General features: G+C 34.2%; 2 protein-coding genes across 4 annotated transcripts; one reads left to right on the top strand and one right to left on the bottom strand.

Annotated features, from left to right (window-relative positions):
• The first annotated feature begins 3,800 nt into the window (after window positions 1-3,800).
• On the top strand, window positions 3,801-12,675 carry LOC131603609 (uncharacterized). Of its 3 annotated transcripts, XM_058875997.1 has the most exons (11): window positions 3,801-3,940; window positions 4,653-4,723; window positions 4,816-4,917; window positions 5,166-5,420; window positions 5,964-6,065; window positions 6,801-7,169; window positions 7,708-7,803; window positions 8,002-8,136; window positions 9,569-9,632; window positions 9,763-11,825; window positions 11,856-12,675. In XM_058875997.1, exons 2-11 carry the CDS (start codon window positions 4,673-4,675, stop codon window positions 12,444-12,446), a joined length of 3,828 nt encoding a protein of 1,275 aa, XP_058731980.1. In that variant the 5' UTR covers window positions 3,801-3,940; window positions 4,653-4,672; the 3' UTR covers window positions 12,447-12,675. The 3 variants fall into 3 exon arrangements, with proteins under 3 accessions (XP_058731980.1, XP_058731978.1, XP_058731979.1); XM_058875995.1 differs by having other exon boundaries at window positions 9,763-12,675; XM_058875996.1 differs by having other exon boundaries at window positions 3,875-3,940; window positions 4,553-4,723; window positions 9,763-12,675.
• Window positions 12,676-15,793: 3,118 nt separating this feature from the next.
• On the bottom strand, window positions 15,794-16,282 carry LOC131605903 (uncharacterized). Its single transcript, XM_058878195.1, has one exon. It carries the CDS (start codon window positions 16,280-16,282, stop codon window positions 15,794-15,796), a length of 489 nt encoding a protein of 162 aa, XP_058734178.1.
• Between the last annotated feature and the right edge of the window lie 263 nt (window positions 16,283-16,545).

Raw genomic sequence — 16,545 nt, 5'->3', positions numbered from 1 at the left:
GTCTTTCAAAGTCGCAAACGACACCTAACAATCACGTCTGATCACATCGAGAAGTAGGAAGGTCGTAGAACAGTTACAAAAGTAACGGAAAACAGGTGGATTAAATGTTCTCCCATCATTGAAATGCCTCGTTGCTTTTTCCAGACGCGTGGATTTAGGCTCGCGGGTTAGGGTATTGACGTTTTTTCCTAGGGCATTCGAGTGCGCTTGAGATCGTTTGTATTTTCTAGGTGAAATATATTTGTTTATTTGTAACTTCTTATCTTTTGTTGATCTAGTTTGTTGATTGCAACTTAATGATTCTATCGAATTAACTGACTGTAAGTGCACATTCTATCGCGTAGTTTTAAAAATGATCGAACAACAGAGACTAATTATCAATTATTGTTATCTATTGCTACTGTATATGGCTAAGGCTAATGATTATTAGGATTAAACGAGAATAAAAATGATTAGAATAAATATTAAGGAATTAATCAGGAAATAGATGTCGGAATATGGATTTCGTCACTCTTCAGGGACTCAATAATGATTTGGCATTAGTTTAACGATAAATCGTTTTCAGTAGAAAATAACAAGTTTAAAGACTCATTTCACCCTTTCGGTCTACTTGATTAAAGCCACACTCCTAACCATGAGATTTTGCTCTAACTCGCCCATTTCAATTAGAAGTGTATTTTGAAAGTTTATTAAATCCTAATTGATACATGTTAGTTCCATATTTTTGTATTGGCATAATTTTGCTAAAATATAGTTCTTAACTGATGTTGAACAAGATGTTGTAACATCCTGATCTGCTGTCATAACAGGTTATGTTGTTATGTGTTTTGACAGATGTTGTGACACACCAAAACATCTTGACAATTTAGTCTGGTTTTTAAACCTTGAAAGATTTGATTGAAAAATATGAGAATCTGGAATATTCAAATAATCCTTACAGGCGCATGCAATCAAGGATGATTGGGACAAATGTAGACCAATCTATATTTTTAGAAGGGTTAATGAAGTTTTTGGTCCCTCTAAATATTGCGGATTTCGTTTTTAGTCCCTCCAAAATTTTCCTTTAAGAAATCGTCCCTTTAATATTTTTTTTCTAAACTATTGGTCCCTAACGTCAAATTTGCTAGAGATTAGCTACGACTTTATCCACCGATTAGCTACGAAATTTGACGTTAGGGACCAATAGTTCGGGAAAAAAAATTTGAAGGGACGATTTTTTAAAGGAAAATCTTGGAGGGACAGAAAACAAAATTTGAAATATTTAAAGGAACGAAAAAGTTCATTAACCCTTTTTAGAAAAATAATCTTTGAGATTTCTTTTGGAAAACTAAGATTTTATTTTATTTGTTCCTAATTTGTGAAAATATCTTGCATCTGTTTTAAAAAAAGAGAAGATTAGATTCAATTTGAAGTCCAAGTCCATTCTGCAAGTATCTATGAAAAGGAACTTAGGAAACCTAGTTTGCTAAGCATTCGCACAAGGGAAACCGTGGGTGCAATAAGGGTTGTTATTTTGGGTGTTCTTTTGTGTCACTCATGTATCTTCTTATACATCGAGGTGACATATGTTCTCACTTTGGAAGCTTTTAAGCAAAAGAATTGAGTGTTGTTCTTGATCAAAGCTTTTAAGCAAGATCAAATATTGTTTTCAGTTAGGGTGCTTAACTAAGTATTTTATTTATTGAAAAGTGTAATCTTTCTATTTGGGTTCCCTTGGTCGGAAGGTGTGTGACTGTTTTATCATTGCGGTGATTGAAAGTGGGATGACGATTTCTCAGGTCTAGATGTTGACTTCTAGGCAGAAGTAACACTGGGTAGTGATTAGGCGATAAGTTGTAAACAAAATCCCTATTAAGTTTTTTCGAATAAACAAACTAATCTCTATCACACATTTCTCCATTTGCTAAAACCTCTATTCATAAAACCTCTATTCCACAATTATCTCTAGTACCCTTCACAACATAATTATCTCTTTTAGGACCTTTCACAACTAATAAATCAATCAATTTAGGGTGAAGATAATCTCAACTTATTAAATCAAATATATCATAATCAATATTATTACCATTAACTTCCTTAAGATTGTCATATCATTATTAACTTCATCCTCTATGGACACACTATCTTCATTATTATTTTGAATGGACACACTATCAAGAATTTCAATATTAATATTATCAATATAATGACTTTCATTAGGAATTTATGATTCTTTCATTAATTTTTTTCAACAGCTTCTACTTGAGATTGAATTAGATCTTAAATTTTTTTCTTACGCTTATCATTTCCACATTCATATTTTTTATTTTCAGAAAACATCTTAGAAGACATAGTAAAAAATCTTAAATATCTTATAATTTTTTATTGTGTCCGCAGATGATCAATTCCACAATATTTAGTAATAATTCATTTAAACATTTAATTATAGTTAAAGAACATTAAATAAAAAAACAAAATTTGTCAATTTATAATCTATCAAGCATGCAATTTTTTTCTCTCTCTGAACAATCCTTTTCTATTTTTCTTTTAATTTTAGTTTTCTTACAAAACATAAAAACAATCAAAGCATTCGTGTCAAATAAACAATTTTGATTTGAACAAATCAATTTTCCACATTTTTTTATTATAATCAAGCCAAAAGAAAAATCACAAAAAAATATTATGACATTTAGAGACTGTTTTAGAGTTAGTTTTTGAAGAGTTTTAGAGGAAATTTTTTGAAGGGTTGTGTCTATATTTAAAAATATGTTTGATAATTTTAAAAAATTTAAAAAATAATATATTCTTATATATTAATATAATATATTATTTTTTAAACTTTTTAAAAATATAAAACATATTTTTAGATATACACATAACCCTCTAAAACATTTGCCTCAAAAACCAACTCCCCAAACAATTATAAGAAAAAACACGGAAAATTCAAATATACTTACCAAACCACTGCCATATTGCTATCATTTTGTGGTGTCTCCGTTTACTTATAATGGACGGTAGTGCGGCAAAAATAAAAACACTAACAATGCGAAAAAACAAAAGAAAATAGTAGTTAACACGTTTTCAATAAAAAGACTTATTTTTAATTTAATAATTAATTATTTTTTAATAGAAAAAACCATTCCTTTATTCTACAAAATCATTGAAATGAGACATTTTCATCTTATTTTAATAAAAGTCACAAAAACTACTTTTTGTATGCATGTACAAACTTATTGAAAAATTGCAATTCTCAAACATAAATCTTTTCAGAGAATTTATATCGCAACAACAAAAATCCATGGTTTCTAGGTACGATTACTTTTAGATAAGTTGCTTGACTCTATGATTATAAATTTACCATAAAGACCCTAAATATAGTTCCACCCCACTTAAAAAGAACATTCAAACTCCGTTTTACTAGATTTCATGGCTTTTACAACAACTGTGCCAAAAACAATAATACTTTTCCTTAAAAAAACTCAAATAATTTAGTAATTTACTCACCAGCACCACACATATATTCTCATTCCCGAAAAGGCAATCATGTACATTGAAACCAACGGTTGCTACATGAGGAGCAAGATGCGTGTTACAACACTTAACCAACCTAACCCACTGCAAAATTTTTAACTCAATCTACATATTTATTAATTATTATCACTATATATTAAATTCATTTCATTAAGGGTAAAAAAGTAATAATCGCCCTGCAGTGTTTCATTTCAATCTAAACTAAACACGTGGGTTAATACCCCATTCGTGGAATCACTGAGAAAACATTTAGGAGTACTAAATAAATAACTAAATAAAAAAATAAATAAAATAAAAAAATAAATAAATACTCAGAGTATAGTAATAATCAAATCGAAGACTAATCTTCCTACTGCTCACACTTTTTCTTCTCTCTCAAAACCGATCCTGAAATTCATTTCTTCCGCCATGAAAACACTGCTGAATTAGGGTAACTACTCGCTCATCGATCACCTAATTTCTAGATTATTTTCTGTTAAACTGTTAATACTTTATGATTTTTTGATGTTTTTTTTCTGCTGATTAACACTGTTGTAGCTTCAGTTATATTTGATGTTGTTTTTTCATTATGGTTTTGATTTGTTTGGGAAAGTAAATGATGAAGTAGATTGATGAGGTTGAATGAGATTTGAGTTTGAATCCATGCATTTGTTTACTGTTTCTCTAGATTCATTTCTGTTTATGATTTATTGTTTTATTTAATTATTTAATAATTTATTTTCGTTGTGATCTTTTGTTGCTAGGAGAAGTTTTTTATTGCTTTTGATTTTTACTGGTTTTATGAAAGAGATTGGATTGATTCATCTTCAATCATGGTGAGGAAATCTAGTTCATAGAGTGTTGAATTTCTTTACTATTTTGACTAAGTTGACCCTAGTTTTTTTTTTTAAGGTGTTTGTTTGTTTTGTAACTGTGTATGGTAGAGAGAATGTAAATTGGTCATGGAAGTGGAATCTTGTTTGATGTATAGATGTTTTTCTTCATTGTTTGTTTGTTGCATGTAATTTTTGCTTATCGACTTTTGCTTATGAGCACAAGTTAGAATGCATGTTTTGTAGAAGAGGGAGTGGATTATTGGAATAGCGAAACAAAGGAGGTGTTTGAGGGTTTGATTGTTTAAACCTTTGTTTTGTATTTGGCAGCATAGCCTGCCTATATCAAAATGGGAAAATCGGGCGAAACCAGTGGTACAAAACGCAATTCTAAACAAGAGGTGAGTATAAATTTTGAAGACTTTTTGTTTTCTTCTTTTACTTGGCTAATGTTTTTCATACTAGTCACTTTATTGATGTACGATAATTTCAGACTGCAGAGGAAGCTAATGAGCGTCCTGAATGGTTGCCTGATGGCTGGAATATTGAAGTCCGAACCCGAAAAAGTGGTCCGGCTGTGGGATCTGCATATAAGGTGTGGTTAATAGATTATTTTGTTTGATAAAATTGTTGTTGACCATTAGCAACTTCAATTAGAGTATTAGACAAACTTCTTTCCAGTTTCCATGACCGTGTTGTTTTGTTTAGTACTCATACTGTTCAATTATTAGTTACATATTGGCTATTATTGAAAAGGGCAAAGTAAAAGTTGCTTCTTTTAAATGTTTTGGATGAAAATGTTATGTATTTACCACTCACAATTAAACTGTTGTCTTGTTTCAGTGCTACGTTGATCCATTGAATATACATAAATTCTACTCCAAACCTGAGGTACTGCGACATCTTGAAACTACAAAGGACAGCAACGGCTCTTCCAAGAAGAAGAAAGGCAATGACAAGCATTCTACAAGCAAGGAGGAGGAGAAATGTATTGACAAACATTCTACAAACAAAAAGAAGCAGAAGCGCACTAACAGTAACCAACATTCTTTAAGTAAAGAGGAAGAGAAATTCACTAGCATACGCTCTCCAAACAATGTTTGTATCTCTATTCTTTTTCTGTAGTTATTAATGAACTTCACCATCAAATTGGCTGATCCTTTCTTATCATTGTTCACTATCATATTCTATGACATCTCATAATAAGAAGTTTATAACTGTGTCTGGCACAAAGCCATAATCACCCTAGAATTTAATGGCAGGTGTTTTCATTTACTGGATCTGTTGTGAAGAAAGGATCACGTCATGAAAATAACTTTCAAGTACACACATAATTATGAAAATGTTATAGATTAAAACATATAAAATGGGAGCTCTTAAAAAAATGGTCATCTCAGCTTAAGGCCTCAAGTTTATGTGCCAGTTTCATTGAAATTTTAGCGTGTTTTGTGACTTTTCTTTACTTGGGTTGTGTGCTAGTAGTCCGATTCTAAATTCTAATGCATCTGTAATTTTACGGAAAAAATATGAGCAGAAAGTTTGTAAATAACATTTGATAAATTTTGAAGAATTTTTGTTTTCTTCTCTTAATTGGCTAATGTCATTCACACTTGTCACTTTGTTGATGTACAACAATTTCAGACTGCAGAGAAAGCTAATGAACGTCCTGAATGGTTGCCTGATGGATGGGATATTCAAGTTCAAACCCGAAAAAGTGGTCCGGCTAAGGGATCTACATATAAGGTGGTTAATAGATTATTTTAATTAGTTGTTTGGTATAATTGTTGTTGACCATTTGAAACTTTAATTAGACCAACTTTTTTCCAGTTTTCTGTAGTTAGTTGTTTTCTTCATTCCTTCCTTAAATACAAGCTTGTTGTCAGTCAGAAAGCAACCATTTCACTAATGTATGTCTGACCTTTTAAATCTACAGTTTTAAAGTTTTTGGCCTTGAATCATGACTAAATTTTGTGTATAGTTGTCTGTAGAGAACTTCTATTATGGAAATCTAAAATTGTATTCATAATAATGTTGTTCCCAACTTTACCTTATAGTAGCGCACTACTATTAAATGTAATTTTGTTCTTCCTATGTGTATGGCTTGGGAGCAGTTTTCCTAAATTGGTGAGCAGGATTTTGGGTCATTTCTTTGAGGCCATGCTCACATTAGTTTGCAATGTTTGTATTCAATGATAGAAGCTACACTCCTCAATAGATGTGAACATGTGATATTTTACTACTTGGTGATTTTTTTTCTCTTATTTAATGTTGGACCAACTCTTCATGCCTATTAATTACTACATGCTAGTGTTGTGCTGTTTAGTACTCACCCTCTTCAATAATTAGTTACATACTGGTTATTGTTGAAAAGAGCAAAGTAAAAGTCACTCTTTAAAATTTTTGGATGAGAATCTTATAGTATTTGTGAACATTATAATGTAACTTACCACTCACAATAAAACTGTTGTCTTGTTTCAGTGCTTCATTGATCCATTGAATACGCATAAATTCTACTCCAAACCCGAGGTACTACGACATCTTGAAACTACAAAGGCCAGGAGCTGCTCTTCAAAGAAGAAGAAAGGCACTAGCAAGCATTCTCCAAGCAAGGAGGAGGAGAAATGCACTGACAAACATTCTCCAAACAAGGAGGAGAAATGCATTGACAAGCATTCTCTAAACAAAGAGAAGCAGAAACGCACTAACAATAACCAACATTCTCCAAGTGAAGAGGAAGAGAAATGTATTGACATGCATTCTCCAAGCAAGGAGGAAGAAGAATACATCAACATGGATTCTGGAAGCAAGGACGGAGAGAAATTCACTAGCATGCACTCTCCAAACAATGTTTGTACATCTATCATTTTTCTGTTAGTTATTAATGAACTTCACAAAAAATTGGCAGATTCATTCTTATAAATTGTTCATTACATATTCTATGACATCTCATAAGTTTATAATTGTGTCTGGCATGGAGCCATAATCACATTAGAATTTAATGGCCGGTACTGGAATTATAAGTACAAACATAACTACGAAAGAGTTATAGATTAAAACATTAATGTGACCTCCCATAAAAATACCGTTCTTAAAAAAAATGGCCACCTCAGCTTAAGGCCTCACATTTATGTGCTCGTGTCACTGAAATTTTAGCATGTTTTATGATTTTTGTTTACTTTGGTTGTGCATTATTTGTGCAATTCTAATGCATCTGTATTTTTATGGAAAAAATGAGCAGAAAGTTTGTAAATAACATTTGATAGATTTCATATATTGTTTGTTGGATGAACTTATATTTAATCCCTTAACTATTATTAGAAGTTGCTGTTTGTCTTCATAAATTTGTTTTCAAGTATGTAATTTTTGTAATTTTGCTATACTCTAGGTTGCGGGCGAGCAGTCCGTTGAAGAGGATCTACCCCCTGGATGGATTAAAGAAGCAAAGATTAGGAAGAACAGAAATGGCATAAGGAAAGATTGGGTATGAAATTTCTTTTTATTTTTGCTGAAGTTCATGATTTACTGTCCTCTTTCTTCTAAAAAGGAGGTCTTTATTGAGAAATTAAATAAAGTGGATATTTACCTAATATAGTGTGGTTTATAGTATCATCTGTTATAGTTACAATTTTATAAAGTTTTGATGCTTAAACAAATTATGATCGGATTGCACTTCCAACAGTTATATATTGATCCAGTGAGTGGATATGTTTTCTATTCGAAGAAGGATGTACTGCGTTATATTGAATCTGGAGATATAGACAAATGTGCTATTAAACCAAGTAGAAGACAAAGTCAAGATGAAGACAACTCAACTGTAAGACTTCTTTGTATATCTCTTTATTGCTGCTTTTATCAAGTCATATTAGTTATGAGTTTATAACTCCAACTGTTGAAAGATTGACAAATTTGCACCAGGGTCTTTTATCGTTCTCCCTCCATTCCCTAATACTTGCGGTTTTTAAAAAAAATTTGCGTTCCTTTTAACTTGTCATTTTGATAGTTTAAGGTTACATTTTGTCAATTCTACCCTTATCTCTCGTTAATCATCTTTCACATTTTCCATAAAATGATAATTTAATGACACATGGTGGCCGTAAATATAAATTTAAAGGGCACTGAATTATCTTCTCTCTAGTACATGAGCACAACACGTGCACATGAGTAGTTAAGTTATAAAGGGGGAGGAGTCTTTGGCTAAACATGAAAAAAATTGGGAGTGCTACTTTAGTCCAAAAGAATTTATAATCACCTATACTATCACTCATGCATAATGATTCTGGAAAAAACAATTCAAGTTAGGATTATATACCAGTATTTATAGTTCGCAATTGGCTGTTGGATAAAGTTAAGGGGGCATATTATTTTTATTGAAAAACTCACTTTTTTTTTGGGATTTTAATGAGGATATATGTTAAATTGATGAAGTGGAGAAGTGAGAGAGGAGGGTATATGATAGGAACAATTTTATCAAACAAGCTAATCCTTGGTAACCCAACAATGTCCACAAATGACAAGTATTAAGAAACACAGGAAGTAGTTTTTTTGTATCAATTTAGTCCTTTATTTTTTATTTTCACAAGCCATGTTAGTTATTTATGTTGAAAACGTATACACTATTGGACCAACCTTCATTTCCCATCTACTTTTGTTTCATATTTGTGTACATGACAACAAAGAGACCACAATCTTAGATAAAACTAAAAAAGATCATGTTGTTTTGATGTTACTTTGATGGTTTCGGGGTTGTAGCTATTATTTTGATTCAACTTGGATGTTATTTTGATGGATTGAAATGTAATTTACTTATATGAATGTTCAAGTAAGACTTTTGGTAACAAACATGGAATGTCATGAGATTCAATCCAATTTCGTTGAGGTTTTTAAACAGATAAGGCCAACAACTTACATGAAAAATTGACCAACTTGACATGAAAAAAAGATAAAAGAACTACATTGATATAAAAAATTAAGATAAAGGACCTCTGATGCAATTTAGTCTGAAAAATCTAGGGATTCTTCAGTTACACCGGACTTGAGACTAAAATTCAAGGATGATATGAATCTTTTTTTATTAAGATATGCCAAACTGAATAATATGCTTTACAGATTTTCATTGGTATTAGTTAACTCAAACACAAGCATGCTATATAATGTGGATCTTCTGATCAATAATGTTCCATGCTTGCATTTTAGAATTACAACTGTGAATAATTTCATTTTTCTTGTTATGATTCTGTTCAAATTAGCCAACACCTGCTGCCAAAAGACAGAAACCCAAGCAGTCTACACCAAGGCAGAAGATTTCTGCCGGTAAGAAAACTCATAAATGAAATATATTTTAGTGACTGGTTAATTTCTTCGAGCTCAACCAACTTAGGGATGAAGAATATGCCATTTATACTTAATACTCACTTCTATGTATTTCAATTTTTTATTGCAGTCAAAGAACCAGCGGAAAGCTTAGAATTGCCTGATGTTAACAACTTAATGAAAGGGCAAGATGTGAATGTGCCATCTGGAACGACGGTTGCTCCTGATACCTCAGGTGAATCCTTGAAAGTCGGCCATCGGGGTTCACGGCGACTGGCTGGGGCTGATCCTGTTAAGTTGGCTGACAATGTGATCAATAATCAGACTCCTATAGTTTCAAAAAGAAACTTAAGAAAAAACAGAACCACTCTAGCTGCTGACATGGAAAATAAATCATCTCAGCATCTCAACGGTGTCCCAGAAATTGAGCAACCAAAGGCAATGAACTCGAGAACCACTCTTTCTGAAGATAATAAGCCTGAATCTCGGACCAACTCAAACAAATTTAGTAAGAAGAAAGAGCCCCACATTCCTTGTCGGGCTTCAAAACGATTGGCTGGATCTGAAAGCAAAAGGTCTAAAGAAGTCACAGCTGAATTGCAGCAAGGTGAGGGTGGGCCAGATCATGCACCATTAAATGGAGAGTCACGAAATAAAAGAAGAAAATCTCCTTTAGTCCTACCTGATGCAGACAATCAACTGGAAACACTTGAAGTGGATGACGAGAAATCAGAACCTCAGCTGTCCTTTGCATTCCACTACTCTTGGTCTGATCCATGCTTGGATTATGCAATCAATACCCTCACGGGTGTGTTACCACCAGTTGATAATTCTGTTGATAATGGACCCGTGGTACCACCAGTTGATAATTCTGTTGATAATGGACCGTCTGCAGCCCCTGAAACTGATATTCAAAAACCTACGTTTGACACTGGCACGGGAAGAAGCAAGGACAGTCAAAACAATTCAGTTGATAATGGATCCACTACAGTACATGAAACTGATATTCAAAATCAAAACAATTCAGTTGACAATGGACCCACTACTGTACATGAAACTGATATTCAAAATCAAAACAATTCAGTTGATAATGGACCTAATACTGTACATGAAACTGATACTCAAAAAACATTGATTGACAACGTTACCGGAGGAAGCAAGGATAGTCAAAGCAATAATGTTACAAGAAGCAGGGACAAAAATGCATCAGTGCAGTCAAACAAATCCAAAAGAAAGAAAGAGGTCAAAGTCCCCCCTATGCGGTTGTCAAAGCGACTTGCTGGCATTGAACCCGAGGCCAAACCTTCTGATAAAGCTCTTGAATATTCAAGTAAAAAATCAAGCAAAGAAGAATCCGCTGCAACTGTACTTTTAACTAATGGAGCATCAGACCATCTCCATGCTGGGGAAGAAGCCAAGCTTACTCGTCATGCGTCTGACAGTTTGAAAACAGAAATGCTAGAAAAATCATCAAGAAAGAGCGGTAAATCATCTGATGACCAAACTGTTCACAAGGAACAACAATTGGAGAAAGCTGAAGCTGAAAATATTAGTGATGATAGATCAAAGCCAGAGCCCACCTTGGCGTTCAGTGAATCTTGGTCAGACCCATGCCTAGAATTTGCATTCAAGACTCTTACTGGTGCTTTGCCTGATGATTCTGCCGCAGAGATTTTTAAAGTACCGTCTCCTGTTGGTGGTGACCCGCAAAATAATGAGTTGCATGGGAGAGTAACAACCAGCATTAATGGAAAAACTCATGACAATCCAAACCCATCCCCAACCAAGAAAGAGCATAATATGGCTGGCCAGTCTTCAAAGCCACTGCTCGGGCAACCAGAGTTGATGACTAGCTCCACATCTGTCAAAAATATGGATGGAGAGTCTTCAGAGCTTCTGCCTAGGCAACCTGAGTTGAGGACTAGCTCCACATCTGACAAAAATGTGCCTAAGTTTACCAACGGAGAATTTCAGAGTCATGAAGGCAACATAATAAGGAATTTGGAACCTGTGTTGATGACTAGCTCCACATCTACCACTGGAGAATCTCATAGTTATGAAAGTGAAATGATAAGAAATTTGTTCGGAGAACCTCCGTTTGTTGAAGCTGAAAACACGACCCAACTTCTGGATCATTCTAGAACCAATGCATACTTGCAAATACAAGAAGAGCCATTAAAGAAAAATGACCAGGTTGCTGAGCCATTAAAGAAAAATGACCAGGTGGCTGAGGGTGAATTTGGTACATTGGATCAACCACCGGGTTTTGAAACTGAGCCATCAAAGAAAAATGACCAGGTGGCTGAGGGTGAATTTGGTACATTGGATCAACCACCGGGTTTTGAAACTGAGCCATTAAAGAAAAATGACCAGGTGGCTGAGGGTGAATTTGGTACATTGGATAAACCACCGGGTTTTGAAACTCAAACCTTAAACCATAACAGTACTGAATTACAGTTCTGCGAGTCTTTTATGAATACTTGGTCAGACCCATGCCTAGAATTTGCATTTAAGACCCTTACAGGTGTGCTTCCAGTAGAAGAAAATTTAGGAACTCAAGGAGGTAACCAGGAACCTTCCAACTGTCATACTGGAAGAGACGGTATATCAGCGATGCCAGATTTTGGATCTTCCAGTTTTTCACAAAGTGACTTCTCATTTCACTTTGATACAGGAGTTAAGTCCACGCCAGGGCAACCAGGGCAGCTATCATCAGTGAGCTCTTCATTCCCATCTCCGAGCATGCAAAGTTGTCCCGGAGTTGATCCACAACAACAATATTCCCAGTTCAATAATAATTTTCAGAGAAGATAAACTCTTATTTTTGTTGCTGGTTTCGGGATATAATCTCTGACTGTACTTTAATAGGTTACCAAATCCTTTTGTTGTAAACTATGTTATCCTTTACTGTGTTATCTAACAACTGTAGTGTTATGCATGTATATCCAATGTTATTATATGGTTCAAGGTAGTATTATCCTCACATGGAGGTGATGTTATGAAAGAAGCTTCAGGCCATGCTTTCCAGAAATGACTATATCAATATCATTTAAATGTTTTATTCCCAAAAACAACATTATATAATTTAAGTTTTAATATGTTTTAATAGAGTATTTCTTCTAATTATTTGGTGTTTTTTTTTTTTAATGAAATTACCCGGTGTTTTTATTAACAGAATAATGCGGCCATTTTGATTAGGGGTGTTTATGATTTACAAACTGAATTACATTCCGTTTTGAAAAACTATTTTAACATAAAACCAGATAACTGTTAATAGCAGTTTTAATTTGGTGTAGAATCCGATTGCATTTATAATTTAGTTTAATATTATGGTTTATTTTAAAATTTTATATTTTTTAAGGTGGCGTCTAGCGTGAAGCTTTTAGTTTAATATTATAGTTTATTTTAAAATTTTATATTTTTTAAGGTGGCGTCTAGCGTGAAGCTCTAATTAAATCTCTAATTAAGGCTATGTTTGGGAGTTTGGAGGGGAAGAGAGGGGAGGGTTTTGAAAAATAGGAGGAATTGGGTGGAAAGGATAAAAAGATTTTGGGTAGGAGGGTTTTGGAGGGTTTGAGTTTATTCATAACACCAAAAACCCCATAAAATAGGGGAACTCAAAAATTGTATTGTAGGAGGGTTTTGGGGGGGTTTTGAAGGGTTTACATAAATTTTCCAAATATCTTTTAGGTTGTTATACTATTTTAAAAATTAAAAATTTACTAATGATAATAACTCTTTTATCATTCTAAACAAAATCATTTTTTCAAAAAATGTCAAATATTTGCCTATATTTTTTTAAAATTTTGTTTTTGGAAGCCTTCCCCTCCCCTCCAAACTCTCAAACATAGCCTAACTAATGAAATAAATTATTTGAACCATAAAATTTAATGAACGGTTTAAATTTGTGATAAAGCGAGAAATCAATTATTTGAACTATAAAATTTAATGAACGGTTTAGATTTGTGATAAAGCGAATTGAGAATATGAAAAGAACTGTCACATTAATGATTCCGCTTTCTTCCATTTCCCTTTTCTTTTCTCGTTCACAACTCCAACATAAAAACATGATTGATTTCCCTCTCTTCCATTTCGCTTTTCTTTTCTCTTTCACAACTTCAACATAAAAATTCAAAATCGTTAAAAATGAAATTAAGAAAATAAAATTGATTCTGTTATCTTTCATTTCTCTTTTTCTCCCCTTTCACAATTCCAAAGTTTAATGTTGACACCACTATGAGAAAGGGTTGGATTGTTTAAAAAGGGTTGGATTGTTTAAAATCAAATTGATACCATGTCAAATTTGAATAGGTTCCCTTATCTTTTATTTCTATTTTCATCAAAATTCTATATCTATAGTGGGTGCCATTTGGGTAGTAGGATTTGTACAAACCGTTAATATTTGGCAATTTTTTAATCTACTCCTTAATACTCTTAAGCATTTAGCACAGTTTCATTTATGTCTCCTGGTTCTGGAGATACATATCCAGACGCACCTTTTTTTGGCCAAAATTTGATTTTTTTCGGAGCTATATCTACAAAAGTATTTTAAACTGGCAAACGTTGGGAAAAAACTTCAAAATAATTCAGTTCAGAGAAATTCTCGTAGATGCATATCCGAGACGGTTTAGCGCCAGACTTTTTCGTAGATATAGTTCCGGAAGTATCTGCTATATTTTAAACCTGCATGATCACTCCCCTATTGTTGTTTTTATTCTTCCACACACCTTCACCAACCTAAAAAATCCTACATCATCAATATCAGTTTTCACTCCAAAACTCCAACTTTTTCGTGCAACAAATCAAAGGGAGCAAAAGAAGATTGAATTTTAGGTAAAGATTCAACTTTATCCATTAAATTGCTCACATTAATCGTCAACTTCCACATACGAGAAGTCATATGTCATAAACATCATAAAAAAATAGTACATCAATGTCATCAAAATATAGTACATCAAAATAATCACCACAGTCACTACTGTGTATGCCGGACAATATCTCCATCCTCTCCTCTTCCTATGCCTCTGCCGCCTCCTCTACCTCTACCACCTCCTATGTCTCAACCGCCTCCTCTGCCTCCGCTCCCACCCGTTCTGGCGCGATGTCTGCGTTACAGAAATGCCCCATGTACCACCGCAATTATGTCATCCACTATATGCCTGCCACTAGATCCCTTAGGGAAGAAACCGACCTCAATGCGTGCCTGCCCCATCTCAACTATCTGACGACAACGAGACAACACATCCTCAGTGTGGTCCAACTGAGACTGATGCTCCTCTAATATCTCTTGATGAGCTGGTCTGGACGGTGATCCTTTTATAGTGGACACCATGTAGCGGTGTGAGATGGTGAAAAACCACATTATGTAGCCATCAACGCAGCTCTAGTCTCTCGGTGCTCTGGTCGCCCGAGCCTCGTCCGATACCATGTGGTTCTGATAATCAACAAAGATTTCATATACGTGCCAATGGGCCAAGCCGAGAGGAGTAGAGACAACAGGATGCCAAGGTATCATCTGAGTGTAACCGAACTACCGCATGACGCGCTTCGGCAGATATAGAACAATGATGGTCGAACTGCATGCAAACCATATAGAGAGTAGTGAGATGTCATCAAACGGGCACGTCACACGATGAACGAAATATACGTCGTAACGAATATCCTCAATAACCATGTGATCCAGATAGACTCTATAAGGGTCGAGCGCCTGGTTCTCTCTGAGGGGGAGAAAGGCATGAGCAGACAACAAGTCCTCAGTGTAATCCTATACAGTCCCCCTATCAAATATCATCAGAAAGTGTTGGAATATCCAACCCTGAAATGAAAATAAAAAACATCGGGATCAAACATTGTCATGAATATAGAATGAAAAGAAGTGAAAAAAAGTAGAAGGATATAATATTGTTACCACATATAGTGAACAGTTGCTTGCGACAGTCCTAGTCTTCCACAGACATCCCTCTCCTAGCTTCGAATACGTTTACGCCATCATATTTGCTTCCCAGTTGTACTCATGGATCCGTGTGGGATCAAAAAGTACTCGAGGTAAGCGAAATCTGTGTACGTGGATCTCGTGTCCATAAACAGCTGAGTGCCGATCAAATATAGAAAGTAACACCTCAGCACACGCTGCCTGTATATCTCAACCTATCATAGTATTTCTAAAGATCCACCAGTAGCATACACCTAGGTGCTTCTCCTTTAGTGCTATAACCTCTTATCAATTCATATGCCAACATAACATGATCATGCAGGTGTTGCCCTGGAACAAAAGCCGCTTGGCTCATGTGAATAATACTACAAAGGACCTTACTCAATATTCTATCCATAATTTTCGATATCATCTTGTACACATTTGTGCAACAAGAGATGGGCCCGAAATCCATAATCATACAAGCATCTGTAAATTTAGCGATAAGGGTAACAATAATGTTATTAACAGCCTTGTATAGTCTTTCTTTATTGAAGAAATACTGAACTGCATCCATGATATCCTTTCTAACAACAGGCCATGCAGCCTTGAAGAACTTCATACCAAACCCATCCACCCCAGGTGCAGTCAGATAATTTATTCTCTTCATAGCCTCATAGACTTCTTGTTCAGTTATATGCCTAGTCAGAATTCTACTTTGTTCCTCATTAATTTGCATCCCTTACCTCATGATATTAATGTCAATTTTCCTCAAGGTAGCAGCCTATGTCCCTACTAACTCACCATAAAAATTAAGCACTTCCATCTCCATATCACTAGAGTTAGTGATAGGATCACCAGTTGCACTCCTTAAGGTATCTATGCGAGTTCGGCTATACTTTCTCTTTAAGGTTGCATAAAAGTATGAGTTATTCATCATAAATACATCATAAATTTAACTCAATTTAACAATTCTCCATATTTTTCATCCAAAAAATAGAT

This window comes from Vicia villosa, linkage group LG5 (genome assembly GCF_029867415.1).
Source record: "Vicia villosa cultivar HV-30 ecotype Madison, WI linkage group LG5, Vvil1.0, whole genome shotgun sequence".
Taxonomy (NCBI): domain Eukaryota; kingdom Viridiplantae; phylum Streptophyta; class Magnoliopsida; order Fabales; family Fabaceae; genus Vicia; species Vicia villosa.
This window is presented reverse-complemented; position numbering and strand designations above follow the sequence as displayed.